General features: G+C 35.5%; 1 protein-coding gene across 1 annotated transcript; it reads right to left on the bottom strand.

The window, feature by feature from the left end:
• Positions 1-7,650, bottom strand: LOC117342602 (amino acid transporter ANT1-like). Its single transcript, XM_033904802.1, has 7 exons — positions 7,493-7,650; positions 5,205-5,295; positions 4,255-4,343; positions 3,324-3,408; positions 2,407-2,538; positions 1,357-1,535; positions 1-25 (listed from the first exon to the last, which is right to left on the bottom strand). Exons 1-7 carry the CDS (start codon positions 7,648-7,650, stop codon positions 1-3), a joined length of 759 nt encoding a protein of 252 aa, XP_033760693.1.
• Positions 7,651-16,607: the final 8,957 nt, after the last annotated feature.

The raw sequence follows: 16,607 nt of genomic DNA, 5'->3' as shown, positions 1-16,607 counted from the left end.
TCAAATCCATAGTTCTTTAAAGAAACTGCAAAAATAATATCAACAAGAATTTAATAACTTCAGATATCATGCAATTTCTGGATTTAATGATTTTGTTAAGTAGATCAGCGTCGAGGTGACCTATTTTCTCTATGTATCTCTATGCAATCAGTCTAAAATGACAATCTGTATAGATTCAATGACAAACAAGAAAACGAAGACATGTTATGATTAATTTGTGATATATGTTGTTGGGGAAAAATCACTATGTATTTATAACATTTCATTACAAAACTTATTTACAATAATGCTGTTTAAGTCATGCAGATGTATGTCTTTTTATATATTTGATATACTTACACGAGAGAACTAGCAACACAACACGACAGACGTATTCACCGTAGTTCTGAACTATTTCTCTACTGAATTTTCCCTTCAAAGGTGTCCATATGATTTCCACTACCACAAAAACAGTTATCCCGTTATAATGCTATTTAAGTCATGCAGATGTATGTCTTTTTATATATTTGATATACTTACACGAGAGCACTAGCAACACAACACGACAGACGTTTTCACCGTAGTTCTGAACTATTTCTCTACTGAATTTCCCCTTCAAAGGCGTCCAGATGATTTTCACTACCACAGAAACAGTTATCCCGTGGATTGAGTACAAGGTTAGGAAAGAAAGAATCTTCAAAGACTTGTATAGCCTGAAAACCAAGTTTGTTGAATGATATCATGCGCTTTAGAAACTAGTGATTGTAGCATTGTTTTTTTCTGATATAGACTACTTATAGCACCTCTTCGAGGGAATTCAAAAACGTCAACTACATGTAGCATCCATTTATAACATTACAGAACCGACAGCAAAACACATTTATTCTTGAAAGTATACTGAGCCGATATTGTTTACCAGTACACACATATTTAAAATCTAATAAAATTGGCAACAACGCATAACTTTAGTATTACTGATATTGAAATTAAACAAATCAATTAAAATAGCTAAGACTTCGTTACATTTTAGAATTATTGAAAAAAAAATACATTTAAAGAAGAATTTAGAGCAATACATACTATATGTGCGTTATCAAAGTACAAAATTCTAAATCAAAATACCGCGACTATAGTCAATTTCATCAAAGAAATTAACTAGACCATTACAGGGATGCCACGTGTACTAATGAAATATTTACCCTGTTTAACATATAAGGTGGTCCTTCACATGATAAACCGGTTTAAATCTTTTATAGATTTGAATTCATAACACCTAGTACCTTTTAAAATGACATTTGATTACATTAACACTTGTTTATCAGTATACATTTTTCCTCATAGTTACTAACATCATAGTTATTAACTTTTAACACTTACCATTTGTCTCCTGGAAGGTTCAACAGATAATTAACTTTGGTCATCTCTCCGAATTTCAGATATCCGTAAAAACCACAAAAAGCATGGAAACAGGTCACAATCACCAGTACAAGTCCTAAAACACCATTCCAGCCGTCAAAGTTTTTCTTAGTCTTCATTTTGTCTCTTACTGGCAAAATCTACAACGAGACAGTTTGATGTGTCGTTCTTTAAAGACATCGTACCAACCGTACGTCTGACCAAGCGAACTACCGCTTCAACATGTTCATATTATTCTTCTCAATACAAGTATAGTCATTACATTTTAATGTAGACAAGCTACGAGAGCATTTATCTATAACATATAGCTCGTTTTGATTTAGAATAATGGTTAAGATTTTATGTGGTAATTCTCTTTTTGTACCCAGATAAAATCATTCCGATCATTGCTCATGATTATATTTATCTTCACATTTAATATTATTAATCAGCGATTGATTTCATCTCTTTGAGTTTGTTTTTGGACTCATATATTTCACACACATTTAAATTTATGAATAAATTTACAAAACGCGCCGGCTGTTAATGACGTCAAACACGTCTATCTGGTATTAGATGAATGGACATTTACATATCATGCACAGTATGTTTAGTATCATGAACATACATGTACTTATTTTATATAGTTGTTGTCATTTTATATGGTATGTGAAACAAAACATCTCTTGGATTACTTCAATGATTAAAGTATTTCTGCTTCTATTTCCAGATATTGAAAAATGACTCATAAGGATCAAAATATGGTTTAATTTGACTGTCACACTCCTTTTGTTTTAAAATGGTTTCAACAGTCAACACTAGGCGATATTTTTCCAAGCAAATATTACCAGTAAATGGTATATATCATGTTTATAATTTAGAATTTACCATAGCAATTCCACAGCAAGAAAACATCACGTCATTTGTATATGATGTGATTGTTATATAATCGATGAGTTTTATTGCCGGTCTCGTGCGAACATCCGGAAGGTCCTGACATATATACTGGAAGGATATTACAAATAAACCAACGAGCACAATATTGCCAGCTGTCGCCACAAATGAAAGAAGTTTCATCCGTCGTGTCAGGTAGATAGGCAATAGCAGCACCGAAATGGCTACGATAGAAACATTGTCATTAATATCGACGTACTGACGAAGAATCTGGAATGAAAAAGGAGATAATAAAGCTGTTTAGTTAAAAAATATACCTTTAGTCGATAGTTTACTGTTACTATCACAACGTTAGTAACACTGATGCCATACAAGAATATACAAAGCTTTATAACCCAGGTAAATTTTCCGACCATCCAATTCCGTGTAATAAGAAGCATGCATGCAATCATCTATTAAGTGGCTATTACTTAGTATTTTCAAATTACCACAATATATCGAATCTCATTCAATTCAGATGCAGCCAAACGGCTAACATTATAGTCAACACATTGACATTATGATTCACATGATCATCATATGTAACAATGATATCAGAAAAAAAACATATACACCGATCAAGTTTTGCCGAGAGTATTAACATAGTCACGCAGGTCTTCTGTGCTTTTAAATTGCCTTTCAATACAGATAGGATTTAGTTTGATTATATACAAAAAAAACCATGTCGAATAATGAGCAGGTAAGGTACAAGTGATAAACATTCGATACATGCAGTCATTTCTTTTGGAATCGGTATCATTATTTTTTACATGATTCAGATTTTGATATATTTTATAGTTAGTATACTATGAGCTTCAGCAGGACACAGAATTGGTCAAGTTACTATTGTATTTGAAAAGAAAAAATATATATTCTTTGATTGAAATCATTGATATTACCGCTACAGGGTAAATAAATACAAGTACACGAATGTAATATTTGTTGATTTAAACTGTATAATAATGAGAAAAGGTTTTGTGAATAGAAACGAGTTCACAAAATACCCTAGTACTTACATCTTTCCCAAATAGATTCATGAGTGATATCAAATCAGGCATAACCAGAGCATAAGTCATGAATATACTAAAGTCAATAAAAAATCTGAAAAAAGTAAAAATGAAAACAATTAATCTATGTGTCGTTAGACACCAGAAATGTTGTGCAATTAGATGTTTAATTGACTAACACATGATCGGATGTAAGCATTCCGCGATACTTGTTGAAAATTTAGTAATAGAAGTTACTAGCTCATTATTTTTTCCTCAAAACAAACTCTTACCTTAATTTTCCCGCGTGAGGTTGTAAACATGGAGGCCCCATCTTCATACTTATTTCCGCGACCCTTCCCATGTCGCTAAACCTTTCACCAGTTCTGTAGTAAATTATTTGACAAGAAAGATTTTTAGGGATACATGTTTATAGATATACGTTGAACAAAAAATTCTGAAAAAAAACAACATAGTATAATCATATGTTGAACAGTAAAACAAATACAATATACCATCCATTTTATTATGTGAAGAAAGAGTTAACAACGTCATGGTTCGAACAAAAAATCAGTAAACAGTGTAAAATATGATGAAATGGAATGTTCCCATTGGCACCCTCATAAATAATAATATTAGACGGCCAGGTGTATTCTACTTCATCATCACCTCCTGCTATATATATGTATATATGTCACACTTTATTGAAGTCCTGTTCAAAGAAGGTACACTTTTATGTATAATCAGAAATATCCATCGTCTTATTCAAATTTATTTAAGTTAATTAAGTTAATTGGAATGTTTTATGAATTCAAACGTGATATTTTTCATAATCTGCGTAAATCTGTAACTCTAAAAAAACGTTTATGTTAGTTACAAGGGCACTTATATATTATTAAATATCAAATGCTCTGTACGATGGAAGGTTTGAACATCACTAAAAAAGAAAACTTAATGTTACCTTTCTGACAGACGCTTGGTGCATTCTACTAGAATCAAAGATGCCACTTCGTTCAACATTCCATAGAAAAAAAGTCCAGTACTCCCACCCTAAAATGATAACAACAAAGTTACAGAATCGAAAAGCATAGTTTAAATAAGCGTACACACGAATGGTTTGGTATTGACATCGTTTTTGTTTTATTTCCAACTCATAAGTATATTTTTAGCTACATTTGTAAGTATAAGTATATATTGAAGATGCTCCCCTCGAATCATCTTGAAAATATATATATAAACTACTTTTTGTAGTTTAAATAAAACATAGAAACCTAGAACTGATAAGCAAATGGTTCTGACTAAATGCTGCTTTTGGAATCCAAGAGATAGCTACTGTGACAGCTACAGCAGCAACCTTGAAACTCAATTTCAAACTCGAACCCTGTTCTACAAGCTTTTTTATGGAATGATCGGCAGACACGTGTTTGTGTTTTGGGTCCGCCAGATGTCAAAGATGACCGAAACGGCAGCCATTTTGAAAATATATTATGAACATAAACTCCAGTATTACAACTAGGATATTTCACGAAAAAACGAGTGAATCATCATGTTATCTGATCTAGCCTATCAAATGTCTTATGGCTACCTTTTCAACATCTGATTGAATTTTTTTTCTTGCGAAGCCCTAGCTACTCGATTGGTGACAAGAACAAAATGTGTGATTACAGTTGAGCGACAATCAAGTTCACTCAATTGAACCTTGCAATTTGTTGATATACATAAAAGACTTATAATTCCTTCTTGTTCCTGTGCCTTCGAACCCGTCATGACATGTTACAGGAATACAAAGATAGAGATTTACAGTGAACTTAACCTTTGGATATTGATGATGACTTTACTTGCTACCACAGAAAAATATATAACAAAACAACACTTGGCTGCAACCATATTCCTGTGATACAACATACTTACCCACAGACCCAATATCTTAACAATGTAAGGAAGCCCAAGGAAACCAACACCGATGTACGATGGTATGAGGAGCATGAATCCTTGAAAATCTCTAAAAATAGAAAGAAAGCAAGTCTATGTTATATCCTAGAAAACAATTTAGATCATCCTATATATACAATATAACATCTACAAGTAGTTGAAATGTTTCCCATGTTTGTTATTGAAACATCAAAATGATGTATGACCTACATAAACAAACGTATGTGTTTTAAAGAATAAAGCACTATGTACAGAAATAATAGAGAATATAGATATGTATGATAACGAAACCGTAATTGAAAATCGATAAACCGAGAACAGACTCCGAGCTAAAACATGTCTGGTAAGCTCTTCAACATTATCAGCCTCATATGAAAACAAAACTAAAATTTTGTTCCCACGGTGGTCTGCTGGAAGATCTGGTCGCCAAACTCAACAAAGATGTTTCGATCAGAAATCTAATCATTTTGACATGACATTTTTTGAAAAGAAAGTGATCTAGGACATTGGTGGGTCCCATGAAAGCAAAGTGAACGGGGACTCGCACAAATATACGCAATCCCCTATCAGCAATCTAACCTGCATATGGGTTAATGGGGCATCTTGTACACAAAATTTGCTTTTCTTTAAAAGGTAGTCACTCGTGACTTTAACCATGACCGATGGTAGTCACTCGTGACTTTAACCATGACCGATGATTACAAAACTTTAATCAGGGTTAATTGATATAGAGTGGTGATATGGTGTGAATATGAACTAGATCTGGGATCCACCAGATATCCTGTACACGCTTCTGACAGAAGCACACAAGGATTAGAGGCGAAGTAATTTTCACATAATCTGCCCTCTTTATTAGATGGTTTTTGTTTGGTTTGGTTTATTTTGTTTAACGTCCTATTAACAGCTAAGGTCATTTAAGGACGGCCTCCCGTGCGTGCGACATGCATGCGTGTGTTGAGTGCGTATGTGTGTTGTGGGAGGCTGCGGTATTTTCATGTTAAGTCTCCTTGTGATAGGCCGGAACTTTTGCCGATTCATAGTGCTACCTCACTGGAGCATACTGCCGAAGACACCCAGCAGGACACCCCACCCGGTCACATTATACTGAGAACGGGCGAACCAGTCGTCCCACTCCTAATTTGCTTAGCGCTAAGCAGGAGCAGCAACTACCATTTTTTAAGACTCATGTATGTCTCGGCCAGGGGATAGAGCTCAAAGCCTTCCTCACAGGGGCGAACGCTCAACAAAAGGCCAAAAGTGAGGCATTGTCAAGGGAGACATTAGGAAGAAGAAAGTTGTTCAGAAAGAAGAGAAAAGATAAGATCCCAAATTTAGTCGCCTCTTACGATCATTCAATGGGGGCAGCAGGTACAATTCTTACGCCCTACCTGCAGGGCATGGTAAGGGGCATAAAATACACAAAGTTCTGTTACACTTGGAACGTTTAAATCGAATGGCTAGCCAACAAAAGTTGAGAAAAAGTGTTATTATATCCGTAAGATAATCCATATGTAAGTGACGATTGCAAATTATTAAAAAAAAGCTCACTTTGAAGTTACAGGGAGAGGGAATGAAGGGTCCTATTTTCCATAATGTTCAAAAATGAAGAAAAATATGGGGGTTTTTTTACTGACACAAATAAAAGGAATTGTTTGACAGATTAACAATAAGAAAATGTAAGAAATGCTTTTTTGAAATTTAAAAACAAAGAGGGAAATTCACATAATGTTGCATTTTGAGGATTTCCATTGTAAAAAAACATATGCATTATTGAAAAATGAGCATGCACATTTGAAATCATGAACAAAAACATCCTAATAAGTTATGATTCTAACAAATTGTAATGAAGACTTCGAGATTAACTTCGCTGTATTTTACAATGTACATAATAATTGTAACAGGACTTGTGGAGGGCCCTTATGACCTTTATAGTGTTGATGGGCCGTTAAGCATTTTAACTAACTAACTACCAGTTGGAGGGCAGTGAAGATAATCCACGCGGTTATTACGTATTTTAGTTTCCATGAGCAACTCCTGAGTTTGTTAGAATTGTTACCTTTTTCCCTCGCAATTCAGGAATGTTACGGTAAATCATTGTTATTCATTACGAAAAAATAAATGAAAAAAAAATTAAAAAATAATGTGCGACTCATACGCATATTTACATATATTTTTTATGTTGAAAAAAAGCAAAAGAGATCAAGTTGCATGGCATGATTTTTTCATTCTTCTGTATACAAACATATTCTTAGTACCAAATAACTTACGTTAACGTATCCTCGCCTTTCGTCTCCTTATCCTCACTGCTAATATTTGCATCTGATTTAAAGGTTTTTTCACATGACGAATAATCGAAACCATTATGGCAGGTTTCGTGTGAATCAGTTATGTTGAGAGAAGTGAGTTCCACTGAATTCGCCGGCATGATCGTCTCCCTATACCAGCAAACAAGGACTTTTATCAGATATAATCACCTGCTCTTGTCAGTTCAGAGCTGTCTGAAAAATACGATGGTGTTGATATAACTGTTACATTTTCATATATTGATTTGCTGTTAGCTATAGGATTTAAACTGTAATGCATGGTCACGCACGTTATGTTACCCCTAATTATATCAAACTAGCCTTATCAGATTTCACATATCCTTTACAGTTTATTAGCATGCACGCGTCATCATATGAGTATTATCATGAGTATCATTATAATTGTAAATACGGAGATTTATTTAACACATTACACCTTTACTTCAAACATTTCTATGTTCTTTGATACTTGAATTTCAAATGCAATACCGTGTGTGGAGTGCAGTTCATAGGCATAGACTAAAGATAAAGGCTTTATAGTTACAATCCAATTCTTTAAAATATCCCAAATTTCCAACAAAAGCATTTGTTTAATAAGATAGATGAGATATATTGGTATGTATTTGTATTTATAAACTGCATGCCTGATAACAATTAAATTAATTATATACGTCACAGCTGTGAACCTGACATGTAATGATAATCTGCTGTATGTTAATTACTAACCAGGAATCAAACCGTCAAATTTTGCCTTTTTCAACAAGAAACTTAAATAACATACTAACATATCACTATCCCGATAAATATATAGGATATAGACAACACTTGCGTGTATCGTGAAAAGTCTCTGGTATCAATTATTGTGAATGAACTCGGACCTAATATGAATCCCTGTCCCACACCTGTTACATCATCCTTTGTCATTGATATCTTTAAAGACTAAATCGTTGTATTTTATGTACAAAAGTATGATCGGAATTATCTTTCATGAGATGTGGTGACGTATGAAAAAAAAATCTTAAATCTTTAATGTTAAGATTGATACTGCGCATGCTTTGAGTGACTTCGTGACATATGACTGTGTTAATTAGTGACCGTACGATACAAAAGGCGATGTGTAAATTCACTTTAAAGGTGCATTGAACACACGCAACATTGTAAATGGGGAAAATAATTTAGTGTTGTATATAAGGTGTTTACATAATATAGGGCACCAGTACCAGTGATGCTGAATTAGGCATGGAGTCAACTGTCCACAGGTTAAGGTATATGTGTTAAAAGTCAAGGTCACGCTATGTGTCATTTCACTGAGGAACATCTTGTTGTGAAATTATGAAACAAAGTAGGTCAGAATTAAACATCGAATCAACTTGCCAAAGCTGAATGTCACTGGGTAAGTGGTCAAAGTCAAGGTCAAATTTACTCTATCATCACTGATGAAGAATGTGTTCTGAAATTATGATATAACATTTTTGAGAATCATACGTTTGAACTGACCAAATATCAAGGTCACTGGGTCAAAGGATCCAATTTTATATCTTTGCGCTGAGGAAGATTTTGCTATGAAATTATGAGGCAAAGTTGGTGAGAGATAAAGAAATAGTCATCTTATTAAAGTTCAAGGTCACTCTGTCAACGATCTAGTTTTAAAATGTTTCACTGATGAATATTTTTGGTGACATTATGAAGCAAATCTGGTGGAAATTCAACAATTTTATCTTACAATGACTTAACAAAGAAAAACTTGCCTTAAATAAATCCATGCTTCAATTTACCAGGAGTCAAGGTTAAAGGTCAAGGTTATTGGGTCAACAGGTTTGAGATCTAGGTTATTTTTTAATGAACCAAAATACATATACATATCTTTGCCAATATCGGCGTTTCAAGTTGATTTTTGTGTTACTTTTGTAAGTAGGAAATATCTTATAGTACGCTATTGCATGCTTTCACTATCTAATCCTTAAACTTACAGTTTATTTTATCTGTGTCTCTTTTCATTATTTATTCCTAAGGTGTTTAATTCCGCGTTAAGTCTTCCATAATTTAATTGGTTGTAATCCTGGCGTTACACCCGTCAGATTCCAGCTTATAGGAGGCCGATCAATTCAAATTTCAGAACGAAGTGGTCACTGTAGCCGATAGGACTTTCGTAGATATTTTGTCAAAAAGTCCAGTGTTCACAGCTTTCCGTAATACTGCTTTATTATCTTATGCTGTGTTTTTATTTCTTTTGTTATTTGTCCTGTATCCTTTTTTAATTAGATTTCTTCGCCATCGTTGTTTATTTAGAACAACAGCAGGTTTATTTTTATTTTTACTTTTTTATTTTATTTTTTTTTGTTTTGCCACGAATGTTTAACTATAATATCCATACTCCAGTTACAATGTAGCTGTTTCGAGTTGGCAACGCCTACCATTGGTAAGTTCATACAGAGCAAATGCCAAAGAGTGGTAATTGTATATAATATATTAAGCTGATACTGGATATGTTATTGAACCTTTCAGCCTGTCGACTGTTTGATTGTTGCAATAGATATTTCCATCAGCTGTTGGATGTGAAAGTGAGCTGAATATGAGCTTTAGATGTGGGTCATCAAATTTTGTATATGCGTGTTGCATGGGTAGGCATTACCCGAGGCTATGGTAATCATGGGTATCGTATAGTTATGAATGCATGCTGAGATACATATTTCTTATACCTGCACATTCAGAAAAAACAAACTGACTCGCTATCTTTAAGTTTCTTTGTTTATTTCCTTGGTTTTATCAGGCAATCGGCAGCCAGGGTCATTTTGAAGCAGGGTTTATTTGTAGTAGCTGGTGGTTACCTACCTCACTGAACAACATACGGAGGCCCGTTGCATACCACGCACAATAGTTAGGATAAAATGTCTCGTTCAAGAAAACACAACCAGGACAGCATGAACAGGCCCGTTTATCAGCTTCCCGAGAAACACAAACCGACACGGGTAGGGAGCATCGAAATACGTATCTCGGATCTTCATCTGATGTTACGCAGCCGGCATTCGAGGCTATTGAGCTATCTAATGTCTTATATAATATGACTGTAAATATGGCGGGGGAATAAATATTCGTGCATTGGCTACTTTGTGCTCGAAACAAGCAGAAAAAGGACCGTAGGTTTAATCCTAAATCATTCAAAGTATGTGGTATCACTTAATGCGCAATAAGATAAAGTTTTTGTTATTTTCTTTGCCTTCAATTTCTTGAACAAATATCTGATTTTTTAAAACATACGCGACATTGATATGGCCCATGTTCTGATGTGTTGTTCTGTGCTTGCTTTTCATTGGTGTTTGGCTGTTAAACTGAAGTTTTCACCAGAAAAACAATTCAATTCAACTGTTTTATTAGCATACACACTACTCTGTGTACACCATCACAAAATGAAATTCATTGTCAGTCCTAATAAGCCATGTACAGTGTATTCCCGTTTGAACGACTAAGGGGAGAGAAATAGTACTAAAGGTAAAGTTCTGTTTGCATTGCTGCCACACAGTTGTTGTATTTAAAGGACAAATATGTAACTTACTTTTGAAACAATGATAGGTTGGTAGCTTATTGTCATTGGCTCTCAATATCTCTATCGTCTCAAAGAATCCGCTGACATTATTTATTGTCTTGAATGTTTGGATTCTTGTGTACAAATGTCATTCTATCTAGTGTCTTTAATTTGTAATTTCAAAGGTTTGCCCGTCCGTCACAATGTACATGTTACCAGACACGTTTCTACCAGGGGACTATGTGACATACACAGGTAACCTGTCTTAAATGTATGTTTACTATGTATATAGATAATTGTACACCTGTATAGTATTTAGTATTCATTGTTGATACTTACCGAAATACTGTATGTCCGTAATTACCTGGACATAGTTCATTCTTATGCTTTATATTGTAAATAATAAGATAAGAACGCACTGTTCAACGCAATTCCTATATTTTATAAGTATTTTGGTTTGGTTTGGTTTATTTTGTTTAACGTCATATTAACAGCTAAGGTCATTTAAGGACGGCCTCTAGTGCGTGCGACATGCATGCGTGAGGTGAGTGCGTATGTGTGTTTTGAGAGGCTGCGGTATGTTCGTGTTAAGTCTCCTTGTGATAGGCCGGAACTTTTGCCGATTTATAGTGCTACCTCACTGAAGCATACTGCCGAAGACACCCATCAGCACACCCCACCCGGTCACATTATACTGACAACGGGCCAACCAGTCGTCCCACTCTTAATATGCTGAGCGCTAAGCAGGAGTAGCAACTACCATTTTTAAAGACTCTGGTATGTCTCGGCAGGGGGACACAACCCAAAGCCTTCCTCACAGGGGCGAACGCTCAACTAAAGGCCAAAAGTGAGGCAGTGTCAAGGGAGACATTAGGAAGAAGAAAGCTGTTCAGAAAGAATAGAAGATAAGACCCCTTTAGTCGCCTCTTACGATCATGCAATGGGGCAGCAGGTACAATTCTTAAACCCTCAATTCTTGAACCATGAATGGAACAGCACATCTAATCGAAATATTCCCAAATTTCTTGGGTTTTTTTTTCAAAGAGTGGTGTAAAATGTTGTATTTAGAGTTACCGATAAACAACAATATCAAATTATAGAAATAAGCAATATTTCCATTATTTTCAAATTTTCTTCACCTAATTGTAATTCTTTGAAATATCTGAATACCAACAAAATGTATAAACGAGAAATTATAATATTTTTTGTATACACAGACGACTCTTTAATTGAACTAATTTTATTTTGAGGGTTTGCTTTGAATTGGTGATGACATTAAAGAAATTACCAGTTTTCTCTATTATTCTATGGGTTTGCCTCTAAATTCCATTATATGGTTATATGCATTGTATATCAAATGAACGATTTCCCTGTATTTTTTTTGTTGTTTTTAAGTGCATTTAAACGTCCACATTTTGTGAAAAGACCCATTTTGACCCTTCGTGCCCCTACCCCTTTATTTCATTGATTACTCATTATTATTGACATTTGAGAGACGCCTATACACACAAGTATACATATTTACACAGACAGTGCATACCTCCTCGTTGTATGTGTTATTTGATCATCATAATGTGTCACGTGACCTTTTTTAATTCGGCATAGGGACATGCCAATAGTGTGTCTACATATCAGAATATTGGAGAATATGGCGTTATTTATTCTCCAACTTGTTGTTTTCCATTTATGGATATTTTCTATGTTGTTATGGGTATCATTATCCATTTCATCAGGTAAGAACTAATTCTGTATTATACCTTTATTGCACTGAAATTAATTGGTTTTACGGAAGTGGTATGTGTAAGCTATCCATGTTTATGTTTGCCCAAAAGCATTAAGAAAATTCAAGGCATAATAAGAATTTTGGAAAACACTTTCAATCTATGTACTTATTACAAATAATTACATTTATAAATGGTGTCTGTTATTCCCTCACTCCACCAATATGAGATTTCCAATGTTATACCGTTGTGTAATTGGCTGGTAACATTTATATGTTTACCTTATAATAACCTCCATGTACGGACAGTATACATAAATTTAAGTCGTAGTCTCGAAATAATCGCCTGACTTTTTCTTGAAAACATGAAAATGAATGAACTCATAAAACAGGTTAGTAGGGATATTATGTTTAACTCTTATTAATAATGCCTTTTAACCCAATAAGTTTATTCAGTTAACCTCATTTAAAAACACTGTGTTGGTTTTGTAATACATTGAGTAACGTTGTAACCGGTCATTAAAAAAACAATTGGCGGACGTTAAGTAATCTTAGCTTGTTTTGTTTCAAAATACTTGTTGTTCTCAAGACATGAATGAATGGTTTCGCATGCTATTCTCCATTGTGGCTAAGTATTTAATTAGTTCTGAACATTCTTATAATTATTCGAACTATTATGAGCGATAGGCGTGTCTCAATGCATATTGACGTACATATTTGTTACGCATGATATGTGAAACAAATTATATACAATGTAAACATATCCTGTTTAGTACTGCGCTATAGGAAGATAATGTTTTGGAAAACGTTCATCTTAAACACAGAAATTAATAAAAACATCAGGGCTTTGCTTTTGAGACGTCTGCTTTCTGCCTTTCCCATGAAATGACGCCCGTTCACTAGACGGCAAACGGACAAAAATGTAAAGTCAGTTGTCAAAAGCCCTATTGATGGTGAAACTGCATACGTGCGTACAACTCCCTACGTCTGATAAAATGGATGTTGTGTGTAACTTAATTGTAAGTATCAGAGAGAGCAGTACTATGGTCAAAAGTCACCTTGAGTAAACGTTGCAGGAAAAGTTGGTGTTTAAGGCTTGATAAAGGGGATATGATTAGCCTAGATGTGATCGCATTTCACTGGGCCACTGCTGATGCAAAATCACCTGATAGACAGGGCTTTTATATACACACCTTTACAATTTCATACACAATGGGCTTGATGGAAAGAAAGATATCAAACTTAAGTATGCACAATCTTATTAAAAATCTAGATGGTCGTTCTCACTGCGTTACATGAACATCTAACAACATTCAATAAGGGGTCACGTTCTGATGACCTTTTGGATTAGCAAATCAAATGACTACTTCCGGAATCTTGGAAGTGAATTGTATATGTCCGAATTAGCAAGACTGGAGTGCATAACGTGCCTTATCTGTCAATTTGTTTAAAGTCATTTTGTCCGACATACATATAGCTATATACATGTTGTGCCGAAATGGTTTACTTCATATGCATGCTGTGACAAAATGGTTTTCTTCTATGACATCGACAAATTGACAATTCGCACTGAAAGTGAAATACACACATCTCAACGGTCATCAGAACGTGACCCCTTATGGGATGTTGTTAGATGTTCATGTAACGTAGTGAGAATGACCATCTAGATTTTAATTAGATTGAGGTATGAAAGATATTGCAGAATTAAGGGAGAGAACGAAGGATAAGAGGATGGAGAACAATAACTGGAGAGACGGATATTTAGGGGAGTGGGGAAAGAAGATATGTGATCAGTGTACATGTTGTGTACTGATGAACTGTCAGCCAATGTAAACACAACACAAAGTTTGAATAAACTTTACTGTCAACCTAATGCACACGAGTGGTGTTATGTTACACTTTGTGTATATATTTGGTGCCCTCTTAAGGTTTTCGGCAATATATTTCAAGGTGAGTGATTGAGTCTGAATTAAAGCAAATATAGCTAAATAAAACGTTGGCGTATTAAAACAGAACCTGACAGTCCAATTTCAAGGACTCGAATCGGCAATAAACACTGAAGGAATAGTAAGTTTGTTCTTTGAATATTTATGATTGGTTTGGTTTATTTTGTTTAACGTCCTATTAACAGCTAAGGTCATTTAAGGACGGCCTCCCGTGCGTGCGACATGCATGCGTATCGTGAGTGCGTAACGTGTAACATGAATAGTTATGAGGATGAGACAGAACAATTTAAAGAGAGGATCGTGTTGGTCAAGAAATATATCACACTAACGTGTATTAATCCTCAAAGAAGGAAAGGTCCGTTAGCAGAGAACTATGATGGGATATGATTTGCGGAGATTATCGGCCCGCAACACGTGTTTGCGTTGTTACACAAAGTAAAACAAAAACCGCACGATGTTATTTTTAGCTCACCTGCCCGAAGGGCAAGTCAGCTTATGCCGTCGTCCGTCGTCCGTCCGGCCGTCCGGCTTCAACTTTTTCATTCAAACAACTTCTTCTCGATAACCAAGAGGCCCAGGGACTTGATATTGGGCCTGTAGCATAGTGGGGTGAAGGGCTACCAAGTTCGTTCAAGTGAATGACCTTGACCTTCATTCAAGGTCGCAGGGGTCAAATAGGCTATAATCTTCAAACAACTTCTTCTCAATAACCAAGAGGCCCAGGGACTTGATATTAGGCCTGTAGTATGCTGGGGTAAAGGGCTATCAAGTTTGTTCAAATAAATGACCTTGACCTTCATTCAAGGTCACATGGGTCAAATAGGCTATAATCTTCAAACGACTTCTTCCCAATAACCATGAGGCCCAGAGACTTGATATTGGGCCTGTAGCATGCTGGGGTAAAGGGCTACCAAGTTTGTTCAAATGAATGACCTTGACCTTCATTCAAGGTCACATGCGTCAAATCGGCTAATATCTTCAAGCAACTTCTTCTCAAACACCAAGAGGCTCAGGCACTTGAGGTTGGGCCTGTCTGTAGCATGCTGGGGTGTAGGGCTATCGAGTGTATTCAAATGAATGACTTTGATCTGCATTCAAGGTCCCAGGGGTGAAATATTTTCAAATCTTGTGATAGCCAAGAGTCACCAAGACCCGATATTAGGCCAATAATATGCATTGAATAAATTGGTTATCAGCATAGTATCTGTAGAAATGACCTCAATCAACTGCAAATTTGCTGTAGAACCAGGTGAGCGAAACAGGCCCATTGGGCCTCTTGTTTGGCGGATCGACTGGCTTTGGTCGCAGAGGCCTACGTTAACATGAAGGTCGATACACAATGCAACCCAACTCAAGCGGTAACCGGTGGGATTGTTTGTTGGTAGGCTGTGTCACCACAACCTAAAGCTTAATGTAATGGAAGAAATCCTCAGACTTTTGGGAACGCTGTAGACATCGCTATGGCGGAGCGACATCCATCTTAGGTCTAATATATCGGGTAGGGATACTGGCAGCAGAGTAAAACTGAATAAAAAAGTCAAGGGCAAGCAGTAAGGGATGTTGACAATACTAGAGCTGCTTGGAAGTGCTACAATTGTGGCTAGACAGGACATAATCAATGCTTGATTAATAAGGGAAGGACAGATAAGATATGTTCTGCCAGTTACAACATGAATGTCCCAGAAGTAGACGACGAAAACCTAGTTTGATAGCTCCCCTGGATGGGGTATGTAGATTACTATCTTGGATGAGAAAGAAGAACAATATCGGAGAGACTTGGTAAGTTGGGGAAGTGGAGATAGCAGAGATGTAACCTGCAAGTAGTACTAATAAACTGTTTGCCAATTTAAACACAATGTGAAGTACTTATATAATTACATGTGATTTCAA

This window comes from Pecten maximus, chromosome 2 (assembly GCF_902652985.1).
Source record: "Pecten maximus chromosome 2, xPecMax1.1, whole genome shotgun sequence".
Classification (NCBI taxonomy): Eukaryota; Metazoa; Mollusca; class Bivalvia; order Pectinida; family Pectinidae; genus Pecten; species Pecten maximus.
The sequence above is the reverse complement of the archived record's forward strand: the minus strand, read 5'-3'. Positions and strand labels throughout refer to the sequence as shown.

Bases quoted from the DNA above. Each gene is read 5' to 3' on its own strand.
- LOC117342602 (XM_033904802.1), bottom strand. From the start codon at position 7,650: ATGCCGGCGAATTCAGTGGAACTCACTTCTCTCAACATAACTGATTCA. The intron at 4,344-5,204 runs GTAAGTATGTTG...TTATCATTTTAG, and splicing joins TTAAGATATTGGGTCTGTGG to GGTGGGAGTACTGGACTTTT. The intron at 1,536-2,406 runs GTTGGTTTATTT...GTCTCGTTGTAG, and splicing joins CAGCTGGCAATATTGTGCTC to ATTTTGCCAGTAAGAGACAA.